This window comes from Brugia malayi (assembly GCF_000002995.4).
Source record: "Brugia malayi strain FR3 genome assembly, contig: Bm_v4_ChrX_scaffold_001, whole genome shotgun sequence".
NCBI lineage: Eukaryota > Metazoa > Nematoda > Chromadorea > Rhabditida > Onchocercidae > Brugia > Brugia malayi.
Genome location: NW_025062479.1, coordinates 4642141 through 4669631, shown reverse-complemented (window position 1 = coordinate 4669631; position 27491 = coordinate 4642141). Strand labels below are relative to the sequence as shown.

Genomic DNA, 27491 nt, shown 5'->3' with positions numbered 1-27491 from the left:
TTGGTAAGATCATCCTAGTGGCCTAGTTTATTGTTAGGACTAATCCGCAGGATTCAGAAGGACTCTGCAGTGAATCACAGTTATTCCGTTTAGAATTTCCTTTGCGGTAACCAAATACGCTGCAGAAGAATTAAATTAAAGTGAATTTGTTCCAACACTAAGCCTTACGTATTTTAAAATATAATCCAGGAAACACCCCGACAGCTTTCCTCTGGTCATGGATTTAGAAGCAAATCATCTGGAACAACAACAGCAGCCACACAATCTTCCAAGCTTTCCTGGACATTTACTTAGTGCTGACATCGTTCCCACTATATTAGACGCTTCACCTGTTGCAGCAACTGCAGCTGCAAACGTTGCCGTAAACACTGTAAATGGCACAACAGCTACAACTTTATTATTTGATAGCACCTCGTTGAGTATTGCTACCAACAGTGGTACCCTGACAGTAGCCAGTGCAATCTGTCCACCACCATCTAGTTCTTCAGCTAGCATTTTCTCCATCTCTCAACATGACGTATATCGATTACCAAATGTTGGTGCTGTTGACCAAAGTGTTACTGCTCTGAATAATATTGCAGGAAAATTACCAAAAAGTATGTATTATTACCAGTTTAAAATTCATTCCAAAATACTTGAGTTTGAAAGTCTATGAAATAAATAAGCAATTTTTCTCACATTCCTTTTTTATAAACTTGTTTATCTGAATTCATCCCTAAGGTATTCGTTTGTCTCAGATTATCTGCTAAGTAAAAAAAGAATACGACATTTAATGGATGAGTATTTCGTCATTAATCAGTCTATTCTGGTTTGTAAACTTTTTTGATATTTTATTAAACGTCACTGTATTTCAATGATTTTAATTAAAAGATTTTTAAACGTATTAAATTTTCCTGCTAGCATATAAAAATTTTGCACCATAAGATAGTAGTTTAGTATTTTTCGTATATAGGACTTTGCTCACTTCAGTTCATTTTATTTCCCACCTCAATTTTTGCAATACAAGTCTGTTCTGAAATCAGGAATTGATGAACTTCAGATAAAAAATAAGCGAATTTTTAAGACTTGCAAAATGTCTTTCATTCAAAAAAAAAAAATTCTGAAAGCAGTTTATTTCCAGTATTATTTACTAGCTCATTTTACAACCCAAAAGGATCGATAAAAATTGTTTGCGTAACTATCAGATCATCTTTGTTTTCTGATTATAAAATTTATACTTAATTTTTGTTGATTCAGCAAAATTATTACGAGACATGCGAATGCACTTATCGGAAATGTATCATCATTTCCAGTATTTTCTTGGCAGCTTTTCCTGAAGTTCTTAGTAGTTCAGAACTTATTCCCATTTGGATGCTTAAAAAATGTTTGTAGTAGAAGATGGAAAAAAAGAGTACGACGCATCATCGGGAGGTATTGAATGTGATGGGAATTCGAATGCATCACCGGATACTTGTTTGATCAGCAGCCAGAAACCACGCAGACAACGCACCCATTTTACAAGTCATCAAGTAAATATTTTAACACACGACATTCTTACAAATCATCAAGTAAATATATTTTAACACACGACATTTTAACACACGACATTCACACGACATTCTTACGTATTTTTTATTAGTTTCATCAATATCCTTATTCAGAAATATAAAACTGTAGAGAAATCATTACCTGGAAAATGCACGGAATATTTCAAGAATTCTTGATTAGTGTTTTCTGAAAATACTTTCTTTTCTTGTTTACAAACCTAATAACTGCGTTGCAGTTAACAGAGTTAGAAAATTGGTTTTCACGGAATCGTTACCCAGACATGGCCACAAGAGAAGAAATCGCATTATGGATCAGCCTTACGGAACCACGAGTTCGTGTACGTTTCCAAAATAAATTTTTCATATAAATCTGGATTAAATAATTACGACTGATCATTTACTAATAGAAAGTGAGATATGATTTACAATAATTTTTGAAAGTTCCCTTACTTTTTTTTCTTTTTTTTTTTTTTTTTGAAAAAAGGACTTGTAGCTGCGTTAAATTAGCTCCATCGAAACAGTGTCTTCACCTCAGAACCTTGAGATGTAATAGTTCCCAAACCCTATAATTGAAATGTGTAATTTGTGTCACTTCTAATGAATTGAAATCCCAAGTGACCGCAGACCGCTGTCCTTCTTTGCTGATTAAACTAACGCATTATCAATGTATCATCAATATCATTCAATAATCATCATTAACAGAATAACAATCATCACCGTTAACACCATCACTATCATAGTCCTTATCATTGCCATAATTATAATCACAAATATCATTATCATCACAACTATATTGTCGATATCGTCAACACTAATACCAAGAAATACCCAACAACAACAGCTAAATTTTAATTAAGAATTTGATTTTCTTGCGCTTCCTTACTATTTTGTTTCCACATAGTCAACGACTACACTAAGACAGCTAACTTACTGTTGCTTCGACTAAACTTATTGCTTACTTGAGTTTAGTATTTCGTTCTTTGAAAGCCAGCTGGATAAACATTTTCGTAGGAATTATTATCCTGACATAAAGTTATGATTCGATGCTCGCAGTGGTGAGAAAAAATAAAAAAAAAGATATTTTCAAATAATTACAAATTAAGAAAACGTAAACAAATACTTCGCAAGCAGTAATGGATCTTCCAAAGTTTACGGTAACAAATAATTGGAAAATCTAAGCTGAACATTCAGTTTTAGGGCACAGATGAATGAGCATTGTCATTATTGATATTTTAAAGCGACGCCACCAATTCCCGCTTTATCTTTTATATTTTCCGCAATAGTAGCTCATAATCATCTGAGTGCTTCGATTTTTTAAGTCTTTACGCGATTTGTGAAAGCATGTTAGAATTAGGAAATGGACCAGATTTCTGAAAAGATAATGCCTGATTAACTTTACACAAAATTGAAATTTGATGACGATTAAATTGCTTAAGTTCATCTACCTTTCTTATCTCAATATTTTCCAATCTTTTCATTTTTGTATGTTCAATGTTAATCATTGCTAGCATATTCATTTATGAATGATCCAGTAAAGCTGATTTATTGAATCCAAACATTTGAGATATTATTGGTGTTCTTTGATAAGCTCCAATCTCTCTTCAATTATTAAGTTAATCTTTGGAATATGTCAATAGTTCTTCTTTTAAAGGTATGGTTTAAAAACAGACGAGCAAAATGGCGTAAACGAGAGCGCCATTTATTAACTTCTGAATTCAAGAGTTTTCAACCAACCAATTGTTTCCCTCAATCTCTTTTACCAACCCATCCACAGGTAATAAAGGGATTTAAAATGTGACTAAAATTCAAATCCTTTTTATTCAATCTCACTTATGCCGTTAGAATTCTTGTTTTATCTCATCAAAAATTTATTTGAAAAGTCTATCCTTTAAGCGGTCAAATTTTATTGCAGCTTGAAGATGTCTATGGCTCCTCATCTTGGCAAGGTTATTCTACCAGAAATTCGAACACAGCTTTTGGTTGGGCTTTAAAAGCACAGGTAATTCTTGCTTATTCATAGTTTTTAATTTAAAGAAAGTAGCAAAAAAAAAATCTATAATAAAATAATATGCATAAGAATAATTTAGAATCAATTTGAGTTTCAAGAAAATTTGGGCACTCTTTTTTGACACATTAGATCAACTTATAGTGCCTCCTATTCGTTTAAAGTCTATGGTGGTAAGTTTTATATTGTTCTTTGATTTCCTTACTTTCAAAGTCCAAATTTAATTTATAGGGACCGCTACAACATACTTTCCCTCAGCTGATGAGTCCAACGACATCTAACAATGCAACGACCTTATCTCGTTTTGCTCCTCCTCAGCCTCCATTTTATTCACCGGGTTCTACAAACGCCACTAACCTAATATCAAAAGATGATAAGTTCAAATTACATTCTCAAGGGTACTGCTCCTCAGCCATGCACATGCCTACTACTGGTGTACATTCCCAACAGGCTAGCAGTTTTTCAGTTCAGTCATACCAATACAATGGTCCACTATAAACTTCCGATTCATGAATGTGTCATAACCCAGAAAATGTCGCATGAGACTTTTCAATAGGTATTGTGATATTGGTAATCTAGGAAATCAACCAATTTACTGTTTTCAGGCGTTTCGTTTCTCTTTATTTCTTGGAAAACTAGGAAAAAAAAATTACCTTATGTGTAGATGCTATTGCATCGACGATCCACTATGCATTTTACTTTAGTTGTGAGATTATTTTTCTCTGAAAAATTTTTTACTGATTTTAAATCTTGTTGTAACTTGCATATCTCTATTTTCAGTTTTACTAAATTGTACTTATAAATTTCCTTGTGATTTTTAAGACTGCGTGAAAATATCTTTGCAAATAACCTTATTATATTATCACAATTAAATGACTGTTTGCTCTACTGCTAATTTAATATAATTTTAAAGCTTTCAAATAATTTCTCCATTTCAATTTGTATTCATCTCCAAAATATGATGAATTCGTCAATTAGATGATCTAAATTAATGCGGTTTTTCAAATCACTCTTTTTTGCTGTTAATCATTCATCATGCTTCTCTTCAGATGAAAAATGTGGTCGCCAACTTATTATACCTTCCATAGTTTTTCTAAACAAAATACTTTGTTTTCCAGGTGTAGCATATTTTTTAGAGATAAACTTTAAAAGTTTTCAGTTATATTAATAAAGATATAATTCAGTGATGAAAAAAGATTGAATTACGGTTGCCAAGGAAGTAGTGTAATATACATGAAGTACTGCGCATATTTTGTTTGCTTCATAAACCTTTTTACAACATTAAATCTTGGGAACTATAAAGCATTTAAAAATTAATTTAGTAGATTTAAGGAAGATAGAGATGTAAATTTTAATTATAATATAGGATAGCTTTATGCATCATTGTATTCCACAACTAGTTCTTCATTTATTTTCAGTATTGATTTACAAAAGTGAAAGGTAGCATATTAGGCCCAAAAATCAATATTTATTAACTGAGAAGAGAAAATATGTCAACTAAAGATGGAATGCTTCCCGTAATTATTTGCAGCAAATAAAGCTATGTCTTTACACTAAAGGAAATCTGTTCTAATTTAAAAATCACAGAGGTTAGTTGTACTTTATCTAGCAATTTTTCTTGCATTTTAAAGTTCCCTCCATACTGATTGTTCTCATTGAACGACATATTGCATATTCAATAAAAAAAATTCCTTCATTCAAATGTTATTTTCTTCTCTTATTAAGTCAAGTCTAATTGTTTATACAAATACTCCATACGTTATTTCATTAATTTTATATCATAGAACTGCGTTATATTACACTGAACAGCGAGTAGATGTGCTGTGTTATATTTGCAGGTAATGTGGAAAAACTGTAAAATGATCAAATTTATAAAATTTCATCTTAGAGAATTCCATAATTTGTTCTCAAATACATAAAATTCACTTCGTGTAAGCTTAAATATAAATCAATAAATAGCAATACGCAGCAAGCATTCATTGGCTGAATGGTGGTGAGTCTGAAATCTACTTCCTTTCTCCACATTATTATATGTTCCGTATCGTAATAGTGAAATGAATATAGTTTGTCCAGGTTTCTTCAACGCTTATTATATTTTTCAGATTTCACTAGTTTCAAGTTTTTCCTAAGTAATTTCATCAAATCAACCAGTTAGAGGAAAAAATTCCCACAGCACTATGATCTGCAATGAAAATTTCTTTTGAATGGCAATAAACTCCTTCATTTATATGATTTGTTCTACTATTTCACTTAAATACAATTCTGTAGAGAGCAGAAATCGAGATTTGTCATCACCGTAACATTTAAGATAAGGAGAAGGATCCTTTTATCGTCTGGCTGATGCTTCCTTTCGAGAAAGGAAAAATTTAAGTTTTAATTTTTTGTTCAAAAAAAAATGAAATTTTTCCAAGAAATGGCATTTTCATAACCTGGAAAAGTTCATTCATTCCTTACTTTCATTTCTAAATTTTAATGCACGATGGATTTCTCACGCCACACACGCCACATAGTATTTCGATCCTAAGCTAAGTGAATCATTTTACATTTAACAACAAATCGTTGTTGGGAACGTAGTTTTTAGCTCAGTTCTCTTAGTAAATTTCAGTCTGAAATTAATAAACTGATGATGTAGCTGCATATACTCGCAAAAAAACTTTGTTTGGATAACTGAGGTTCAGAACAAGTTAATCTTCCTATGTTTTTCTTTATTATTGGCAAAGTGCACTGAACTCTAAGCATAAATGGTTACCGCCCACTCCGTATGAATTTACTTCACCAGTAAAGCTTTCGTTGCTTCAGAAATTATTTTCTTCCTTTTTTCTTGAAAAAATTCAAAGGCTTATTATGTATACTTGGTAATAGTATTGCGTAATTAAGCTTTAAAGAAAGCTCATCAAAGTGGTAGAACACAGAAATTCTACTCTCTTGCTGAAAACTTTGTGGCTCACTAATTCCCACAAATAGTTTCATATACTTAACATGAATCTGGAACTTTCTTTTTTAATCTAGAAAAGTTTATTTACTGTTTCTGTAATGCCTGATTTTCCCAAACTCTAAAGCTAGTAATTAACTTTTGCTATTATGTATCATGAAGCTTAAAATAAACTTTTTGCTGAAGTTTTTGATCTTACAGGACAATAATTGAAATGGACATATGATTTCCACAGTTCCTTTTTCGTAGAGAAAGTATCCTGGTAAGATTACATGGAAAATCTCTGGAATGAAAAAACCGATTATTTTATTTCTCCTGCACAATAAACTTTGAAAATTTCTGTTACTTGATCTACTTGCTTTGATATGATGCTGTGTGAATGGTAAGGTATCAAAAAATCCATAACATGGATGGCAACTTTTCACTTTTCTAATATTCAGAGATGCAAAAAAATATGCGCCTCCAAAACGAGTAATTGAGATTTCCTTTCTTTAATTAAGTAATTTTAGCTATTACATCAATCGAAAAAAATAAATGATTTGATAACGACTGATGAAAATTAAAAATTAATTTTGAAAATTCCTACTATTGTCAATCAATATTTGAGTTTTTTCATGAAAATTCTTTAGATAATGAGATATTTAAGAGACTTCTTTTGAGCAGTAAAGCTGATTAGTTATGCAGCACTTTTCTATATATTTACAACTTGGATTCAAACATGGATGCTTTTGAGATGATATCAGTTTCGATTTTATCTCCCAAATTCATACTTATATTTTTTGATCAATACTATCGGGTGACAACGTTTGTCTAAATGATAATTTTGTTTGTATTGACGCACGGATACAGGTGATGCAGGAGCAAGAGAGAAAAAAAAAAAAAAAAAACAAATTAGCCGGCTTGAAGGATAAAAGAAAAAAACAAAATTCACTGGTTTGATGCTTTCGTCACGAATCTAATTAGGAAAATGGCATTATATTATTTTACTGGTATTGTTAATTCCAGAAATAGATCTCCTTGATAGTTGTCATCCTGAACTAATTCATACAATGCTGTTAGAATAGATTTCTCTATGAGATAATGCTGTAGACAAAGTCTCTCGATGGATGTCCTTTGCCAAAATATCCAGAATTTCTCAGCAGATCTAACGGAAGGTGCAATGGATTCGACATCATCTCACAATAAACCTTTTGCTCATATGGCATGTGAACGATGGCTTCATGCAAGATTAGATAATTTACGCACTAAAAGTGTTTTCAATCACGTCTGTTTTTTTTTTTTTTTTTTTTCTTTTTTAAGTTATTCAGATCAAAAAAATCGTAGTTCATCATCATAATACAGCAAATTTAATTCATTAAATTCATTAAACCTTTCCACATGCGTTTCACATTTTTAGAGTTTCCTTCGATTTTGTCCACTTTTGTTTAATTTCAATATACGTGATAAAGTGGTGATCGTAGAAAAAGGAACAAACTTACTGCATTGAGAATGCATAACCAAAAGAATTTTTTTTCAGAGAACAGAATATGAATATTTGCCACAAAAGCTGGAAAAAAGCTTTGTGGATTTTAATGTCAAGGAAAAAAATATTCGTGGCGAAACTCTTATCATGTCGGTGATAAGATATGAATTAGATAAAGCAAATCAGGTTTGTCTTATGCATGAAGGCAAATTCGTGTGTGAAAAATCAATCCAGTAGTAAGTGGAAATGTCCGAGAAATAGAATTGATAACAAATTTACAGGTGCGCTATATAAACTTGTTGATTCGTTCTGGATGTGATCCTTCTGAACCAGATGAAAGGCAGTTGCGTACACCATTAATGTTAGCTTGTTTGATGAGAAACGATACCGTTGCTCACCATTTGATCTTGGTTTGACTACTTTACTTTGTTTGACTTACTTCTATGCTAATAAAAAAACTCAAGTTAAACATTTTACTTTATGCAGGATTAAGTACCATTCAGTTGCTTTCACCAGCGAGCAAATGTATTCCATAATAATTCGTTTATAAGAAAATGTTACTTTATTAACTTCCATTGTTCATTTATTTCAGGTTTCACTCCAATTTCAGTTAATAGCTATGCTTTGTCTGAATTATACTAAGGAATTAAGGCTCTTTCTTTCAGCAAAATGTGAATCTCATGGCAGTTGATAAAATGGGTAATACAGTATTAATGTATGCGGCGATGTATTCTCAGTCATCGCTGTTAAACTTTCTGGTAGAAGAATTGACTAGGAGATGGTGTATCGAAGCATTTCGTACCAAAAATCTGATGGGTTATACTGCAGAGAGTTTAGCTCGAAAAAATGAACGATATATGTTTTCCATGTAACGTTTCCCTGAAGTTCTTTCATTTCACTTTCTTTTAAATCTAGCTTTTTGAATGCGAAAATATTGTGAGATTGATTTTTTAGAAAACTGACGTCTCTAATTAAACCACACTTCCCTCATTTGAAGAATATATAACAGAAATTGAGCTTGTAAAAAATATAGAATACCTGAGAATTCGAATAAGTTGAGCATTCCAGAATTGCATCAATATTGCGATGGATATCAATAGTATCACTTGCACTTGGAATCTAAAGGATTTTGGTTATCGTGAAAGAAAATAAGTGAATGCACACTTACTGTTCAGTAAATCTAATTGTATACTGTTTAGGATGCTAAAGAAGGGACGTTTGCGCTTGGTGAAACGGCTGCGCGATCAAGTTTCCTCAAATTTGATGTTTGCACCACCGTTTAATAATTGGAACACATACAGTAGCATTTATAAGGTAACGGTAAAACTATTTCCATAATACATCACATAAGTTGAAGTTTAAGATAATCAAGTATAAAGGATTATTTTTTCATAACTTCTTAAGTGACATGTGCACTTGCTGATGTTTGGGTAACGTAAGTAAAAGGTATAGATCCTTACAACGTTACGGAAATTTCGTTTTTTCACTACAAAAGAGTGTATTTGCAGGCTAAGCAGAAGTTTTTGTTGTACGCACAGCGCTGTGTGCAAACTTTTCAACACTGTACTTCATCAGCGGCAGAAAGTTCAAAATCATCATTACCACTATTGCATGTTAGTTTTAGAAGAAATATTTAAAAGCTCTATATTAGTAACAGCAGAAGTTATTGTCTAAATCTATCTTTAAAAAAAATAAAAATGATAAAACGACCTATTAGCGGATGAAGGGCAATACCTGACCTGCGCACTGAATATTATTATCCGGAGTTTTAGTAATTGAATGATCAGTAAACTGATAAATTCATTGTAAAGCCAGCTAATACTGTAATAATTCTTTTGAATTTATCATATTAGTTGATTGAACAACGCGAATGCCTAATTTTTCTTGAGTCTTCTCTTTAAAATTTTGACTTTTGTGATTCAACCTAAAATTTACATTTTTATCAGAACTGGTTGGTCAACTATTGAAACAATTATTAATGAATCAGAATAACTTAAAGAAGATCAGATAAGTCAAAAATAAGAAATTTAAAGTGACGGGGACTAAGAGAATAATTATTAAAGTCCATTTATCATTTAGTTTTAGGTTCAGTATTATTGTTTTTTTTTTATTGTCCTTGTGTACTACTTTACTTGGAAGATAGTGTGTTGTTAAAAGTCTTAGAAATGAAGTTTTTTTAGTAAAATCTGCTACAAAATTTTTCCTAGCTGTAACTTCATCTCATTCTTGGGAAAAAGTCAAAATATGATTTTGAAAAGTGTGGAAACTTTTTCAGAGTATTAACAGCAGGTTTTTCTTGAAAAACTGCCAGCCTAAGACCAACCCTAAGCCACATAGTACAATGGAAGTAAATATCAATTTACCACCCCTATCACAATCGCTTGTGAATGCGTCAACAGTATTATCAGGTAAGCAAGGAACAGTGTATTAGGGCAAAGAGAAGGTTTTCTTTGAAAAATTGTCATTTTAAGATGAATTGCTACACAGTGTAAGGGAAATAAAGTACAATTTATAACCCCTATCATTTATTCACTGAATTATCCGTCTCCCAAATTCGAGTTTCATTATTATATCATAACAATTGATGAAAAAACAATGGAAAATTGTGGAAGATCAATTCTATACAAACAATCTCTTTATAATTTTAATTTAAAAGTTTCTTAAGTAAGAACCAAATCGAAACTTTCCAGGTAACTGAACATATTTAAAACGAAAAGTAGTTCCAGCTGTAACAGTGACGGGCAGTAAATGATCAATCAGTCACAACAAATAGAAGTGCCTTCTAAATAATTGACCGGTTGGCAAAAGTTACACGACAAATCAATGTATCTGCATATAGTTCGTATAATTGCATAATTATGTTTAGAAAATATCTCCCATATTAGTAAATAAAGTAAAATTTTCTGGTGAGTTTATAATCGTATTACATAAACGAGAATCAATAAAAACTTACTGTGAACTTCACAGTTTTGCATTTTTGTTTCCTGACAAATTTAAGTAGTCATTTAAAAGAAAAAAATTTTGTTTTTTTTTTTGCACAAATATGAATCCACACTACTGCATTATTGTGACAAGGTTGCATAGATCGTGTGTATTCATGAAAGGCATAAGATAGATTTATTACAATATTCCGATAAACAAAGATAATGTACATCACTTCTGAAACGTTGGAATCTTTTCAGGCATTCAGAATTATAATTTTATAATAAGTTCATAGGTTTTCTTAAGAATTGAGGAGTGAAATGGGATGCATTAAAATCATTTCATAAATAACCCGGAAAAAAGAGCTATACAGTAGTTTCAGGAGTTGAAGACAACTTATACTTTCTATAAATAAGTGTCACATTATTACTCTCTTCATTTTCTTCTTCAGACCGTGCATAGGATAAGGAATGGCCTTTGTCTTCTTTTTTTAACGAGATTTCGGTTGTCAAATTTCCAACGCTACATGAGACTGTATCTATTGAGCGTCGCTTAGTTTGTATTTCATAGTTTCTTCCCTTCAATCATCTTTAATACCAAGAATTTCTGAATTCTGTGATAGAATTGTGTAAAACTAGGATTTAGAAGTATAAAATATACGAAATGCATTAGCATACTTTATTTTGAACATTTTCTGCAGTTTATGTGCTGCAATGGAGCTATTCCTTTTAGAGAATAAAAATTCAGTATTTAAGTACAAAGAGTGGAAAGTCGAATTCTTTACCTGCAGCGCTAATAACATCTTCATTTGAAAATTAGCTTGTTCATTGCATACATCAGTAATCTGCGATGTTATCAATCTCTTTTTTTCCACACACTTGAAGAGTTCATCTGAATAATTATGGTTGTTAGTTGGATCTTTTTATTTAAAACTTTTTTTATATCAGAAAATTTTATATTAAAATCTATTGGACGGTAATTCTCGATTAGACTTCTTATATCAGTTGCATATAATTTTAAACGATTGTATGAATAAAAATCTAACAGATATGTCCGAGAGTAAGGACCAAAAATATTGAAGCATAATCTTTTTCGACACCAAGAATCATTTAATAAGGTCAGCATTAATTACGACGGTTTACAATAATTTTCCAAATGGGAGTTTTTAACATGTGTATGTGACATATGCCATGACAATAAAGGGATTTTACTGCGGCAAAGAAAATAAGGATAAAATTCCAAGTTGGATAGAATTCCATAAAGTTGAAGCATAACCTTTTTTGACACCAAAGTAATCAGCCCAATCGGTGCTTGCAGTAAATGACTTCGAGGTCAAATTATGAAAATCTGGAGATTCTGACGACCAAAAATGTGCGTGCTTAGATTGTTTTGGTACCTGTAACAAATCATCAGCAAAAATTTTAGAATAAATAAAGGCGACGCAAAGTTTTGGAGTCAAGTAAAGCTACAAAAATCCCTGACACTCATTTAAACGTCACCATTCGAACCAAATAATCGATATTAAAAGAGTAATAGGAAGAAATGACATTTTAACATACGTTGTATCGTTTTTAGTTCCAATTGAACATTGGTTATTTTGTATTCAAAATGGCAGAGTTTTTTGTAACTGTGATAGTGAATGAGTGGCGGTAACAACTTTCCCACATTCAGGAAGGGGGAATCTGAGATATACAAATAGGGCTTGACTCTGAGACAAAATTGATTGTTTCTTATAAAAATTGAAAATTGAAAACCTTGAAATGATTTAAGAATTATTGAGAAAAATGGAATCCTAGAATTTAAAAAATCTCAAGTACGAACAAGAAATTTCTTTAAGCGACCAAACCATTACATAAATTTTTGACTCTATCACCTTAAATTCCACTAAAGACAAACATGCGAGGATGAATGCCTTGATTCGGTCTGTTAAGCCTCATTTTTTAAGTTCTAACTTCGTTTCTAGCACGCAATACCAATCATAAAAGTGAAATGCATATAAATCAGATTTGAATATGCGGTAGAATTTGAATCATCGATACTTTTGTAAAATAACTTATAACAACCTCTAAAGAATGGGTACGAATTGCTTTGTGATTATCTTCCTCAGTATTGACAATAGTTTGCTTCAACGGTAAAAGACTGAAATTCGGATGTCTTAAACAGTTTCCACGGGAAGCAATGGTACTGCTTGACGATATATTTGATGAACTGGCCGATTTACAGATATTTTGCAGCTTCATTCGCCTAAAACTATGCAAATTACAATGTGGAAAAGAATTCATAAAACAAAGGCATGTGGAGTGAAAATCATGCTTTCGAACAGCTTCTTACCAGCCTTAAACAATATTTACCTGAGTTTTAATCAATATATAATTACCAGTAAGATATATTAACAGATGACCGTCCTCACAGTTACTAAGCTCTTCATTACCTTTGGAAGTATTATAAAGGAAGGAAACAATTATAACTTTCAGTTTGCCAAAAAAAATCTGTTTTATTTCATATATAGTTGGACTAAATTTAGCTTGTTATTTCATCATTCCTTATTAATTCTTACTAGAAATTTTGTAACGTTTTAGATTTTTAATGAAGCTTAATTTTTCAATATTTACAAAATTACAGGTACAACAGCATTTTCTTTTACTTATCCCGCCTAACCAAAAAGAAAAAATGAATTAAATAGCCGAGTACACATGCTTAAGATAATTACGCCACTATTATTTCCATATTTTATGACAGATTCAGAAATTCAGAGTTTACATAGCTGGTAATGATGTGGCTCCGTAAAGAGAATTGTCCTCAATGTATTGAATAACTTCATCACTCGTGCAGTATCGTATCGATTCTTTACGCCGAATAGCTGTTCTGAAATTAGCTTCACAACCTTTCAATCTAAACTTACCAGTTATAATCGAAGTGACTTAACGAATTAATTAAGTTGAAATAGTGGTTAAATAAAGAAATTTTTTTGGAAGCTGGAATGTTAGCCATTAGCACTAGTAACAAAAAAAAAAAAAAAAATGCGCACCTTAAACGTGTCGAACTGATGTCATTCGGACAAGTTTCATCTTCAATCACAAATATATTCTTCTAAAACGTCAGAACAGTGAAAGAAACACTTCATTTTTCATTAGAATCTACTAGAAAGCCAGTTTTGAAATTTTAAGATATGAATACCTGGTAAGTATGGAGCACATCTGCAAGATAGATAGCACTAACAGGATCAGTGTTTGCTCGCATCACTACAACCATACCAAAATCTCGGACAACTTCCTCGATCTAATTTATTAAAAGTTTTAGTCCATTAAAATTCAACTTATTATAAATTTATTGCTCCTTTATTGGTCATAAAGACAAAAATAGAAATGCACCAATTTAGTGCATTATATCTTTTAGGCATGTTACTTTTTTCTTTTTATCGAAAAAAAAAATATTTTTTTTTTAAAAAATAAATTTCTAACTCCATATTACAGCGACATTATTTGCATTAAAAAAATGGAAACAAATAAACCTGCTTAGTATTCCACAGCATAATGTCGGAAACGGCCAACTTTGTAATGCTTTCGATAACATCACCACCACAGAGTAGTAATAATCGTACTTTGCAATTTTCACTCCTATATTTACGATTAAATACTTTCTTGAAATGATGCAAAACATGAATTGTCCTTATCCAATCACCTTGTGAACATTCCCATCCATCTGCTCTGTAATAGAGGTATAAAAACCTTTTTGAAATTGTGAAATCTTTTCCGAACCCAATTTTTGTAGATTTTTAATGTACTGTTGAAAAAAATGAATTGAAGATTTCCATGTAAATTGCAATACTTGATTCAGTTTTAAATATTACATTTCAAAATGATGTATGAAAAACAGACACCTGATCCAGGATGATGATTTGACAGCCAATTCTACCATTTTCAGCCTGTGTTTAGCCGGTACTATATCAGGTCGACCAAGACTATCCGCTACTGGACTCATAATACCTTCAACGACTTCCCATCCATGTATTTTCTTGAGGTAGTCACGAGCACGTTCTATAGCATTATAACAGTTTTCTCCAACAATTTAATGAAGTTAACTTTCAACTTATTTATACAATGAAATAAGAAAATTTGTTTACTCTTTTAAAAAAGAAAAACTGTTACTTAATTTCTGGTCAAAAATTGAATAAACTATTTGTCGATCAATTAAGTTCATTACTTATGGATTTTTCCAGTGAAATCAGCCAAACAAAGCATAGCTTAAGAGAAGTTTTTAATAAGAATAATTAACTGAAGCTTTAATTCAGCGAAAATTTAATTATTAGTTGGACTAATTGGTTACGAATTACGCTTTTTGAGGTGTTACATAAAAGAGTTATTTCTAATGACATTCAGTTTTGCCAGTCTGAGTCATCCGCTAGTTGATTTGGTTAAATGATGCCTTTTTACAAATGAACTAACAAAACAAAATAATTACCAAACATTCGAAGGTGCATATAAGTTGGTGGACTAAACGTGCCACATGAAAGCAAAGCCACTTGTCTAGAATTTACTTGCGACGTGATAGCGTCCGAACTCTTTTCCATCAAATGTCCCAAACATCACTTCATTGCTGCCAGTCACATTACTTTTCTTTTCAATGAAAAATTTTCCTTTGAATCAATCAACTTAGCTTTCACTATTGTATCCTTTTCTTTGATAATCGTCTTCTGTAAAAGCTTAAAGAACTCATTTGACATACGTGCATGAGTGCATATGTTGACTTAATTTTAGAGTTGCCAATGATCAAAATGATCGATGGCTAAAACACAGTCGTTTTGAAGATGTCACCAAGGGACGAAAGTATCAATCCATTTTGGCATACAAGAAGAAAGTATTAACTGGACTAATCTAGAAAAACAAATCTTTCTAAATTTATAAGAGAATTTTTATGATGCATTAGTAAATGATGAACGAAAAAGAAATTGTAAGAGCGTACATATAATTTTGCCTGTAAATATCAATTAAACTTCAAAAGCCGCAAAGACATATATTTTTTACATATAAATTTTGAAAAAATCATACATCGCGAATTTGTGTTAAAGGTAAAACTGGAAAAGGTGAAAGAAACACTATTAAATAACTCATTTCAGAAATGATTCTGAAATAATTCTTTCCACTAAGATGAGAAAATTAGCTAATGAACTAGATCTAAAAATCCAAATGATTGCAGTTTTAAAGCTGTAGATAGTTATCAGAAAGTATTATTTTGATACTGAATGACAACTAAAGTAAAACAACTGAAGTTCTAGTAGCATGCTTATTGTATTCAAGTTTTTTTTTTTTTTAATTTGGTGAATTTTGGGCACAGGAAACTATGTGAAAATGTGATCCTTTAAAATTGATTGCTAAAAAGCAGTAAAAGATTTTCCGAAAAATAAAAATGAAGACACATGTCTTTGAGCTTTAAACTTTTCTTGGAAAAATTTGAATTTCACTAAGACAATTTTCTGTGCTAGCTGAAATGGCAAATATGTTTGCTATCTATTTCCAAGGTTTTCTTTTCGTCCAGTGAAAAAAACGATAGAGATGGCTTATAGCAACAATCCCAGAGTCCGCAACATTTAATTAAGTTGGACGAATGCAGATAGAATTTCTTCGCAAGAATATTCCTGTCTAAGAAAATAGTAATAAGAATATCGCAAACATAACAGAATTTTTTTTTTTCGGAAGCTTATTTAGAGGACAAAAAGGGGATTATCAGCATATTGGAAGACCGAAAAACAATATCACTTGATAAAATGATAACAAATAAGGTGCTAAAGATATCAAAAAAAAAAAACAGTATGGAAGAAGTGAATGCAAGAGTTCCTTCAGAATAATGGCGCAGCTAATGGTGCATAGGACAGTGCAATAGTAACTGCCGAAAAAATGAAAAGAAGACGAGAAATAAGTGCAAAATGAGAAGAATACTCAGGTAGCATTTACAAAGAATAATTTAATAAGTGCTAATATTATGCAAAATGTGCTGAAAGAAGTGAATTAGAAGATATGAAAAAATTAGTCCAGTAATATTAATTAGCTGCGCTTAGTACAGCAGACTACTGAAGACGAAAAGTGGTCCATTCAGAAGAAAAACCTAACTAAATGATTGAAATAAAGGTCAGGACAGGAAAACAATATGTTTATTTAGAGAAAAGATAAGCTGAAAAAACAAATGACCACATGGAGATGTTTGAAAAATGCTAGTGACGAAGTCATTGTGGATGGAGCAAGAGCTCAATATTTGCGACATAAAGTTATGAGTTAAGTGCGGATTATAGCAAAACAAAAATAAAAAAAAGGGTTGACTAGTGGCAAGTGCAAACGGAGTGACTGATATATGCACAAAATGTTGCAGTGCAACTGCATTATATATCAGGCCAATATGCATTGAACATCAGAATTGACTATCCTTATAATATTTTTTATTGATTACCCATTTCGTATGCCAATGAAATTTGTGAATCATTTGTTGAAATGTGAATGCTGATGCTAATATATTATATTTAAGCATCTTCCCGGGAAGTGTTTATGCATCCTGTTGAATAGCAAGCATGCTTTGCCTCCTCAACACCCTGCCAAAGATTTATCACTTTCCAATGACTCCCACATTACATCTCTTCTTCATTGTTTAGTCTTCAAATTTTCACATAAATTGTAACCTCGTAAATCATGTGAACAGTGACCATATAAGCATTTAATGAATAGATTTAACTTAAATAAATTTCGAGTGAAGAATATAAAAAAAGAAGTCCGACATGAGAAGTTTCTTACCACATAAAAATTTTTTTTTGATTTCGATTTCTAGATTGCTAAAGCAACAATTTAGTTTAACTTTTTATATTTTGCTTATAACTCTTGTAAAAGTATTTAAATAAAATTTAAAAATGAATTGGCCCTAACAGTTTATGGTAAACTCCGTTGAATAATTAAGCAATAAGTATTTAGCAATAGGAGTAATTAAAAAATCATTAGCATATGAGTAATTATTAGTGATGAAAATAGTCACTAAAATTTGGATAAGAAAAACTTGCGAAGATTCTGAGAAATAAGTAGTGTACCAAGAAAATTATGTTTCAATGCGAAGCAAATAGATTCAGTGGCTATAATGATGTCTTCAACTATAAGCCATCACTTTTTTTCACTAGCAGCTGCTTACTGTTAACAAAATGCTGATCTTTCCTTCTTATTCAACATCGATTTTCCGGACCAGAAGTGTTCCTCCACTCAGAACGAATCATCTCATCTCATTGAAATTTGCAAATGAAAGCATGGAAAAACAACTAGTGATTATCTTCGATGGGCTCCACAACTGGAACAACAGGAAAGTGCTTGTAGGACAGACCCGAAGATTAGTGAGCATTTCTTTTTCCCATGTTTTAGTTGTTGAAACCAATCTTTTAATCATACCAGTTACAATAATATGGGGACTAAATATAATTACAAAGGAATAACTTAACGAAATTGATGCTTTCTTTTTTTTTTTTTTTTTGGTGGTTTCATAAATAAAACAGCCAAATGTATGCATTTTTGCGACCAATTAATTAAATTCCAAGAAAAAGGAATATTTCGATTCTTTTTAAATTTGAAGTAAAAACCTAGATGAAAGAGTGCAAAAAGAAAAGAGAAATATTTGACAAGTTTTGGAAATATAAAAAAGAAGAGAATCGGTTTATACTAAAGAGAATATAAATAAAGAGAACAGAAAATAGACCTCAGTGGTAGAAATCAAATCAAATTAGAGTTTAGACGCCGAGCAAACAGACTGAATCGATTTTGAATAGTTTAGATTAATCAACGATCTTTCAAAAGTTTTTGTGTTTGTGTAATAGCAGAAAGGCTTAAGTCAAGCTGAATGGACCATCAGCCACATACATAAGCATGCATGCATGCATTATGCGCTTGCCTTTCATTTCGCTTCGCCATTCCTAAAAGTATTAATTTGAAAACAATAACAGAACAAAGGTGAAAGCAATAAAGATGGTACTTGATCAAAGCTCAGCAATAAGAAAGACAAACAGAGAAGTGGATGATGATATACATCGATCGAGTACATCCTAAAGTTTGTGGACGGATTTCTTATTGAGACAAATTAACAACCCGAATAATTGTCTTATTCTGAATAGATTGAATAAATTTACAAAAATGACAGGCGTTTAGTTCCAAACATATATATATATATATTGACTACCTTAAAATATAATCATCTATTTCTTTCAAATTTACTTTCCAATTAACAGATAAATACACATTCATGTGTATTTTATCTGGTTAACAACGAATTGTCAGTCCTATTCAGGATCGAAAATAACCGAGTTATAGTTATTATTTTTTTTTTTTTAATTTTATATTTAGTAGTTAATAATTTAACGATTATCTACCATGATTCATTTACTTTTTTTCAGGTTTTTATGCCTTTAGCTCAGGAGCATCTCACCTATTTTTAATTATTGCATAATTGACCAAAGCTTCCTTCATTTTTTTCTTAATGTTTAGGTTTTGGTATATTCAAAAAATAAATGAATGCTTCATCATTTTTTTCAGAAAATAAGCTAGTTTCTTTTTCTTCGCTGTTTTCTTCATGTCAAAATGGATTTTTTTTTGTCTACATCATTCAACCATAAAGAAAGCTTTATCTAAAATTCCAAAATATTGTCATTCATTTTCCGGAGAAAATAAGCGGGACTTTATAACTGATAACACCATTATGGGACATATGGAAAATGGTTGATTCTAATCTTTAATGTGATTCAATGAAATAATAATGATCAATCTGCGACTGGAACGCAAGTCTTAAAAGAAAAGTTAAGTCATTTCTTTCTATCCGACTGCTTTTTTTCATTTAGGATGTATGCAAGGATAAGGTAAAGAGATTGTACTAAAATATCGAGACTTTTTTCTCTTTTTACCCAGAAAAAAACGAATGATAGTGAAGAAAAAAAAAAAAGAAATGGCTGTGAACAGTCGAATACGATACTTTTAATAAAATGCAACTAATTAATACTGAGCAAATGACGTGATATTGAAACTTCTAAATTGAATATATTAAGATGAAAATTTCCCGAAAAACATTTTCTGAGACTTCGAAGGCAAGATATCCGATAAACCAAAAACGGACGCATGAATTATTGTCAGTACACTAAGAATTCATATCAAAAAAGGAAAAATTTGTTATTGAAACAGTGCACTATACTTTAACATATGTAATTCAAATTCTTGCCAGTGTTGCAAATGAAAACTAAGAGAAAAATGAAAGTGGGAAAGAATAAGGAAGAAGAGAGTTAAAATACAAGTAATCGCGAACTAATCTCAGGAATTAGTTCTGTAATTTGAAAGTATCGGAGTGGTGGGCAATCTATCGAACTGTAACAAATCCTCGGAGATAACTCGAGAATGCTCAATTTTAAATAGGAAAAGTAACATATGAAAATAAATCTTAACTTAGGAAATTTGTTTCAAAATATCATGAGCTCTTTGATCTTACACTTGGAAGGAACTGATATATGGAGAAGGAAAGTCACTTGTGTGGGAAGAAATATTGACCCGAAAACTTTTTACCAGTTATATTAAGATTAAACAAACACATGAAAACTCAGGGTATTTTTAATGGTTATTATGCTTAAATAATTGTATTGATCTTCGTGACTTGTTTTCATTCAAAATACCTAAAGTATTATATGATGATTTCAAAGTGATTTGTGCAGTTCCGTTTAAAGGAATGAAAATTCAAAGCACACTGCATTTTAATAGTTTCTTTTTTTTGACGATTTGAAGCTTCCACAAAAATTTTGGGTTGCTCTGAAGACACGTTGTAAGCAGTAGAAGATGGGAAAACATTGATTTCTGAACACCAGCAGTGTATCAGTATTTGATATTAAGGAAATTCCATCTGTTTTTGTAGCTTCGTAAAATTGTGACATATTTGATGGTTTAGTAAGATACAAAGGGGCAAAAAATTCCAGGATGCTTTTGAAATTTCTTTTTTTCAATTGGTATTTGTGTTGCCTCTTTTTGCTTGCGCCAGAGAGGCTCTATTTATTATTAGAAAAATTGAAAAATTATCCAACCTTAATTAAGGGTTAAATTTTACCTCCGGATTCCCATAAAAACAGGACTTGTAGCAAAAAACACACTCTGCTAACATTTTGTAACTTTGATTTCTTTCTTATCCACAAAAAGAGAAAAAAAAAGGTTCAACATTATTTTTTGAAGGCCCTTTCTGTTGTTGTTACGAAAATGTTCTCCTCTGTTTTCCCCTTATGAAGAAAAGCCACCAAATGGGAGAAACGGAAGAAGCAGAAAAGAAGATGAAGGAAAGACAGCGGTCACCGAAACGGAACATTATTTTTCATCTACTGTAAGGCAAAAAAGAAAACACTTTAACAAAAGTCATCATTTTGAAGTGTTGTTTTCTCCCCAAAACAAAAATTTGCTTCATAAATGAAATTTGGGAAAGTGAGAAATTACGAATTCGTCGGATGCTTGTTTGCATCTTTCATAACATCCCTTTCTCCGTTTTACTATCTAAGGGGTTTCATTGAGAATGGATGAAAGAGGAGATTGAAAAGTACTGCTAATGACGCAGAGTGTCACAGAAATCAACAGTTTGACAAAAGAAACCAGAAGCTTTTTTGCCAAAGTACAACGAGATATTTGAGCAAAAGTCACTGAAGCATAGCACCAGCAGCGGAGCCCACCATCATTTTGGGGACGTTGTTGTTGCAATCAGTGATACTGCTTCCGTGCTATCATCTCACTTCTATCCACCTGCAGTGGTAAATTTTGGAGAAGCTAGAAAGAATTACAAATAATGCTAACTGACTGATAGAGAGGGTTCATGGAACTTATGCCCTTAGGCAGACCGGACTAATAAAACTAATGAAAGCCTTCCATCCTCTCCCTCCTGCGCACTTTCACCATAGGTTTCATCCCTTCTCACAAGGTCCTCCAGGTCCCTCACTTTCCCTCTCTCATGGGAGATCTGCAATCTTTTCTCACCTTTCAAATCAGAAATAACATCAAGTATTGTTATTGCCTATATGAAGAAGTCAACCAGTCCTGTTGACCTATCATTCCCAAACCTTCTCAAACAAATTACTCACTTCTGACATCCCTATCATACTTTGCGCTTCGTGTACGCTTCTTCGTCAGTTATTAACAGATTCTAAAACCTCGGGACTTTGATTTCAAATTTCAATTTTTACAGCAGTTAATGAAATCAACAATTGGCTCTATTTAACTCTTTCTCTCCCTCTCTTTTCTTTTCCTTATTATGTTCTTCCGACAAAAGATAATATTTGAAATTGAAATAGCCAAAACCGAAGATACTTTCACGTTTGTTCACAAAGACCATTTCTTATCGATCCTGTTTTATGAAGCCGTACTTCCACTTCTCAGTTCCTTAACCTTTTCTTCCAGGTTTATTATATCTTTTCATTTTTATAAAATCTTAATATAAATAAGTCTGAAACTATCATCATCATAGTTGTCCGAATATTTTAATATAGTATGTGTCTGTTATTTTTCTGGCTCCCTGTAAGATTCAGCTCATAAGAACCTCTCGTTTCACAGTGCTAATTGTCTCAAACCGCCCCCTTTAATTCAGTATTGATTAAGGCTATCAGCGTTAGAACAGCTTAACCATTTTCATTTTCTTTCATACATTTTACATTCAATTTATTAATATAAAAATTTTGGTAACATTTTAATAAAAAAATATGCATTTGAACGATTTTCTAGGTCTACTTCTCTCCTGCACTATTTTGTTTCTTTCCACCACTTTTTATTTCCTTATATTTTGCACAATTGGATATGTCAGTCACTTTTGATTTCATTCAAATATGTAATTTAAATTTCATTTAGCACTGTACAAAAGGATCAAATGTTTTTAAAATCCAATTTCATAATTATAGGGCAGTAACATGTAAATTTGCTTTATATACATTATGTTTGGAGTATAGCAACGCAATCCATCTGACGAAGGAATCAGTGGACTTAAAAAGATTGCGTTAGTACACAAAATCAGTCAGAACTTGCAACAAACGCAAGATAAATGACTAGTGCAGTGACCTGTTAAGCACCATGCAAATTAATATAAATATTATTTTTGACATCCTTAGTTAATTATTCTGCAAATTTAGGAAGCATAAATCTTGTCAGGCTAGTCTAAAGTAGCACAAACTGTAGTGAAAGTGAATACTTCGAGAACTAAATGGGAAATAGGAAATCAGCTAGTAGCTAATAGCTGATTTCCTAATAAACAGGTGGTTACAAGTTAATGCTTATTTATTTATGCGTCGATTTAGCTTATTTATTTTCGACTGAAACTATGCGAATGACATTGAATTGGAATTGAAATATTTGAAAGACTTAAAATGGATTGTTGAAACTTTCACTTTCATCACTATTACGTCTAGAATAACACATATACATAGATGTAAATATTCTCAGGTTTATCTAGATAATTTGAACAGAAAAAAATACTGAAAGTTTGAGAGAATGTGCTAAATTAGGAGGGTGAGGAAATAACCGACAATGGTAGGTATATCACAAAGTAGCTTAAGGATAGGTGGGTGGAAAGGACAGAGAATAAGGAAGAAGACAGGTAAAGAACGGGTTCCGCAGAATCTATGCAAGATGTTAGCCGAAACTAGATTTTATCTCAGATGAAGTAATACATGTCACACAAAATGCGCTTCGCAAGAACCGAACAATGATGACTGTTTCGATGAGAAAACAATGTTAAGCAGCGAAATTGCAGCACTACGGTAAAAATAATTAATAATTAATAATAGTAATAATAAATAATAGTAATAGAATCAGTAGTAGTAGCAGTAATGCCAGCAACAATTTAACCCCTACGGGTAAAAATATCCCGCTTTTTACCTTCTATAAAGATGAAAAAGGACATTAGCAATGATGGTGTGTAGTTGGAGGGTTGGCAGAATTATAACGAAAACCAGTGAGCTAATGTGTTGTATTTAAATCATTTATAGCCGGTCTCTAGCTATATCTTCCCCCGGCTTTTTTGTCTCAGACATCCTGAACCCCATGGTCTTCTTAGACGCTCATATTTCTTCTTTCCTTTATTTATCTCTATCTTTCAAAATTTTAATCTTAAATGGTATGGTTTAAACGATAGAATTTTTGATGCCATTAACTGTTCATATTAGGTTGACACATTGAAACATCCAAGTCACTTCTTCCACTGCTTCTACTAACACTTTTCTGACAACAACATCAGGAGTTTTGGTTTTAAATATGCTTTGCAAATTGCATGATCATTTCAAAATATTTCTTCTAAAAAATTAATCTTCTATGTGATATTGAATTGGTCGCTAAAAAGTTTGAGAGTAAATCTAACACTTATTTACAGAAGTAAAATAATTTGATTCCTAAATTTTCTCGCATCTCTTCTTTCTTTTTTAGCAAGTTCAGATGTGTTCCTTCATGTTGGTGAGGACTTCACTTGAAAAGGATGTAAGCATTTGTGTATTACTAATTAATTTATACCAGTTCTTATTTCCGCTTTGTTATTAAAATCAAGCAAAACTGATCGCGACATAATTCAAATTTATTTCTAAAGCATTTTGCAACGAAAAAAAAAGATGATATATATGTAAAGAATACTTCAGCATGCAAAAAAATCAAACTTAATAGCGTACAAAAACAAATAATTAAGCAAAGAGAATGGATCGAATTATTATTATTTTTTCTGCCAGAGGAAAGTGTAAAAATTTTAAACCATTTATTTTCAAATTTTATTATTTATTTATTTTTTTTCGTCAGTCAAATGTGTATCGAAAAAAAAAAAAAAACATTATTTCCATTTATATCAAAATGATATATTCATTAAATCATTTTTTATTCCAGTTCATCCATAATTCAATCTAAGACAAACCATAAAATGATCCTTGATTCTTCCATTGATGGATTAAATTTTCCGAAAAAAAACAAATTAATGCCACCAGGAGTTAATGTGGTTCACGTAAATGAAGTCATTTCATCATAAGCATAAACATCCAGCTTATATCAGTGATTTATCAAATTCAAATATTATACGGTCATTTTTGTTAAAATTTTTATATTTGTAGGTTTTTTTTTTTTTTTTTTGGTAAAAGATTGCTTAGATTATTTATGAAAAATTTCCTTTTTCATCAATATTTTTTGAAATTATGAATTAACAATATCAAGTTAACTACCTTTTCCATTTTTCTATCTTTTTAAACTAAATTTTGATTAGTAGTATCGACTGTAAGCATACGAAGTCGAAATTTTATTTTTTGTTTAATTTTATTTGGTTTTCATTGTGTCTCAGTTTGACACCATCTTCCCATCCAGATCTGCGTGTAATTTTATTATTGATAATGGCAGAATTAATCTTATCAATCTTCTAAAGTAAACTGGGAATATTTACTTCTTTAAAGATAGACGAAATCCTCAACATATCTGAGCATTTCAATTGGAAGTGGTACTGTAATGGCTTGACTTGACCTGAGGATTAGATTTCAAAATCTACTTGATGGTAGAATTCCAAGAAGTTATAATCGAAATGTGAATTACTTCATCACATCTCACCAACCATTATTTTCTCTAATTTTCAGTTTAATTCATCAAAATCAACGTAATCTGGCAGTAATTGGTAAGCATTGTGTTAATTAAAAATGTTTTTGATCTTTAAGTAAATTCTGTCAAGCCATGATCTACACTCATGTATTGTTATTATCATAGTCATTTAATCCTAGTGATAATGTATTACACATGAGAAATGATGCTATAATATAGTGCTTAACTAATCTCCTTGAAACATTATTAGGTTTTTCCTATATAGGGTAATTCATGGAAAATATTGCTTTAAAAAAATGATTCCCTAATGAAAATAATAGTTAAGATCCAAAAGTGATTTCAAAATAAACAAGAATTATTGCTTGACTAATCTCCAAGCATGGCTTGTGACAGTGTTCACAGTCATTTAACATTTAGCAAACAATTTAGTGGAAGTTGGTATAAATACTGACTTCAAAAAATTCAGTGAAAGATAAGTAAAAAATCGGTGTCAAATATTTATTATAGACAGTGATTTGGACTGTTTCTTTTCGTTTATTACCTTTTAATTTATGACTGATCTGTAAATTAAAGTTTTTAAATAATTTGTCTCGTCGATCCAACAATTTTCTTTGAATTTTGTAACTAAATTATATATAAACTAGTTAACCGTTCAAGTAATTAATTTCTTCCCCTGGTGCATTACTTTTTTGTCCGGATGACTTTAAATCTTCAAAACACGTGACTATTAGTTCACACTTGATGATTCCAAGAAGCAAAATTATTTGTTTTCAATATTGTCAATTCTTCAGCTTCATGTTTCCTGGCAGTTTTAAAATTTAAATTTCAGTAAATACCAACCAATCTAGGGATTTCCTGTAGCACAAATCTGAGAAATATGGTGAAAGTAAATTTGTTTTGAGAAGTGGAACCATTAATTGTCTGACAAACAGTGCGAGTTCAAATGATGCTATTGTTTTTATGTTGAAAAATAAAGATTTATGTGGAACAGGAGAGAATAAAATGAAATGAACACAGGTAGAACGGTAAGTGGTGAATTTAAATAACATATTTCTATTTAACCAAAACGTAAAGCGCCTATTGTGAGTCCACTTTTTCTTCGTTCTTTTGATGTTATGCATAACTTTACGAGGGACAGTGATACTTTTAGATACTGAAATGAACGTGATTGAGGAATGAATTTTGAAAGATAATGTACATTTTGTAACACTTCATTAGCGAAAGATCTGTCTTTTTCCTTTAAAATTTTCAAAAAAAAAAACGTTAAAAAAAATAGTTGCAGCATATATAGCAAGATGAAATAGTGCAAGCTAATTTTTGTAAGCAAACAAGTTTCCCAGGTAGCTAAAATCCCTTCAAAGTACACTATTGTCATTCTATCTTCCCACTGTAAAGCTTTTATTTCATCTTGTCATCCATCGAGTAGTTTCAAGAAACTGACGTCGTTCATTTTCCCTTATTCATCTTGGATCTTGTTGTCCCTTTTTCTTCTTTCTATCCATCCTGGTCTTTCCTCAGATGTGTCGCACTGTTACCGGTCCTTGTTTTCGTGTTCTTCCAAGCCATATGGCGTTTATTTCAAATCACACAATACCATTTTAGTCGTTATTTCGAAAAATATTTTTAACACTAAAATTTGCATACTGTTTTTTTGATTTAAGATAATGTGATAATCTTTATTTGCATCAGGCGACAGAATGTATTTGATATTTGATTATATTAATCAATAATCAGAAAACGTTGCTAAAGGTGCAATTTTAGGGGTGATAAGTTATCAGGTGCATTCCTCGCTAGAGCTAAGGATTCCTTTCTCTTCATTACATTTTTGTTGCTTACTTCTATTCCTTAACTATAGCACATTGCTCATAAATAAGGTCTGTTCCCTTGGAATAATTAATTTTGCAATGTCGTTTTCTTTGCTTTGTTTTAAAAAAAAAATCTTTTGAAATTGTGCTTTGGCAAATTTCTGTTCTCATTTGCCTCTTCTATTGTCACGGTTTGTAACAATAAAGTAACAAACAAAGGAGAGGTAAAGTTTGCATATTGAAGTGCAAAATGAAGGAATGTGATTTGC

General features: G+C 31.3%; 3 protein-coding genes across 3 annotated transcripts; 2 read left to right on the top strand and 1 right to left on the bottom strand.

The window, feature by feature from the left end:
- Nucleotides 1–217: 217 nt before the first annotated feature.
- Nucleotides 218–4029, top strand: Bma-unc-30 (Uncharacterized protein; the record flags this gene model as incomplete). The annotated part of the gene is made up of 6 exons (XM_001899374.2): nt 218–596; nt 1372–1508; nt 1763–1864; nt 3178–3300; nt 3439–3525; nt 3763–4029. 6 exons carry the CDS (start codon nt 218–220, stop codon nt 4027–4029), a joined length of 1095 nt encoding a protein of 364 aa, XP_001899409.2.
- Nucleotides 4030–7565: 3536 nt separating this feature from the next.
- On the top strand, nt 7566–10356 carry Bm10985 (Uncharacterized protein; the record flags this gene model as incomplete). The annotated part of the gene is made up of 7 exons (XM_001899375.1): nt 7566–7727; nt 7980–8111; nt 8207–8335; nt 8591–8793; nt 9125–9239; nt 9434–9538; nt 10201–10356. The coding sequence occupies 7 exons, from the start codon at nt 7566–7568 to the stop codon at nt 10354–10356; spliced, it is 1002 nt and encodes a 333-aa protein (XP_001899410.1).
- Nucleotides 10357–11212: 856 nt separating this feature from the next.
- Nucleotides 11213–15417, bottom strand: Bm10984 (Uncharacterized protein; the record flags this gene model as incomplete). The annotated part of the gene is made up of 10 exons (XM_001899376.2): nt 11213–11425; nt 11632–11738; nt 12123–12243; nt 12911–13091; nt 13608–13712; nt 13876–13937; nt 14025–14126; nt 14359–14554; nt 14728–14884; nt 15309–15417. 10 exons carry the CDS (start codon nt 15415–15417, stop codon nt 11213–11215), a joined length of 1353 nt encoding a protein of 450 aa, XP_001899411.2.
- Nucleotides 15418–27491: the final 12074 nt, after the last annotated feature.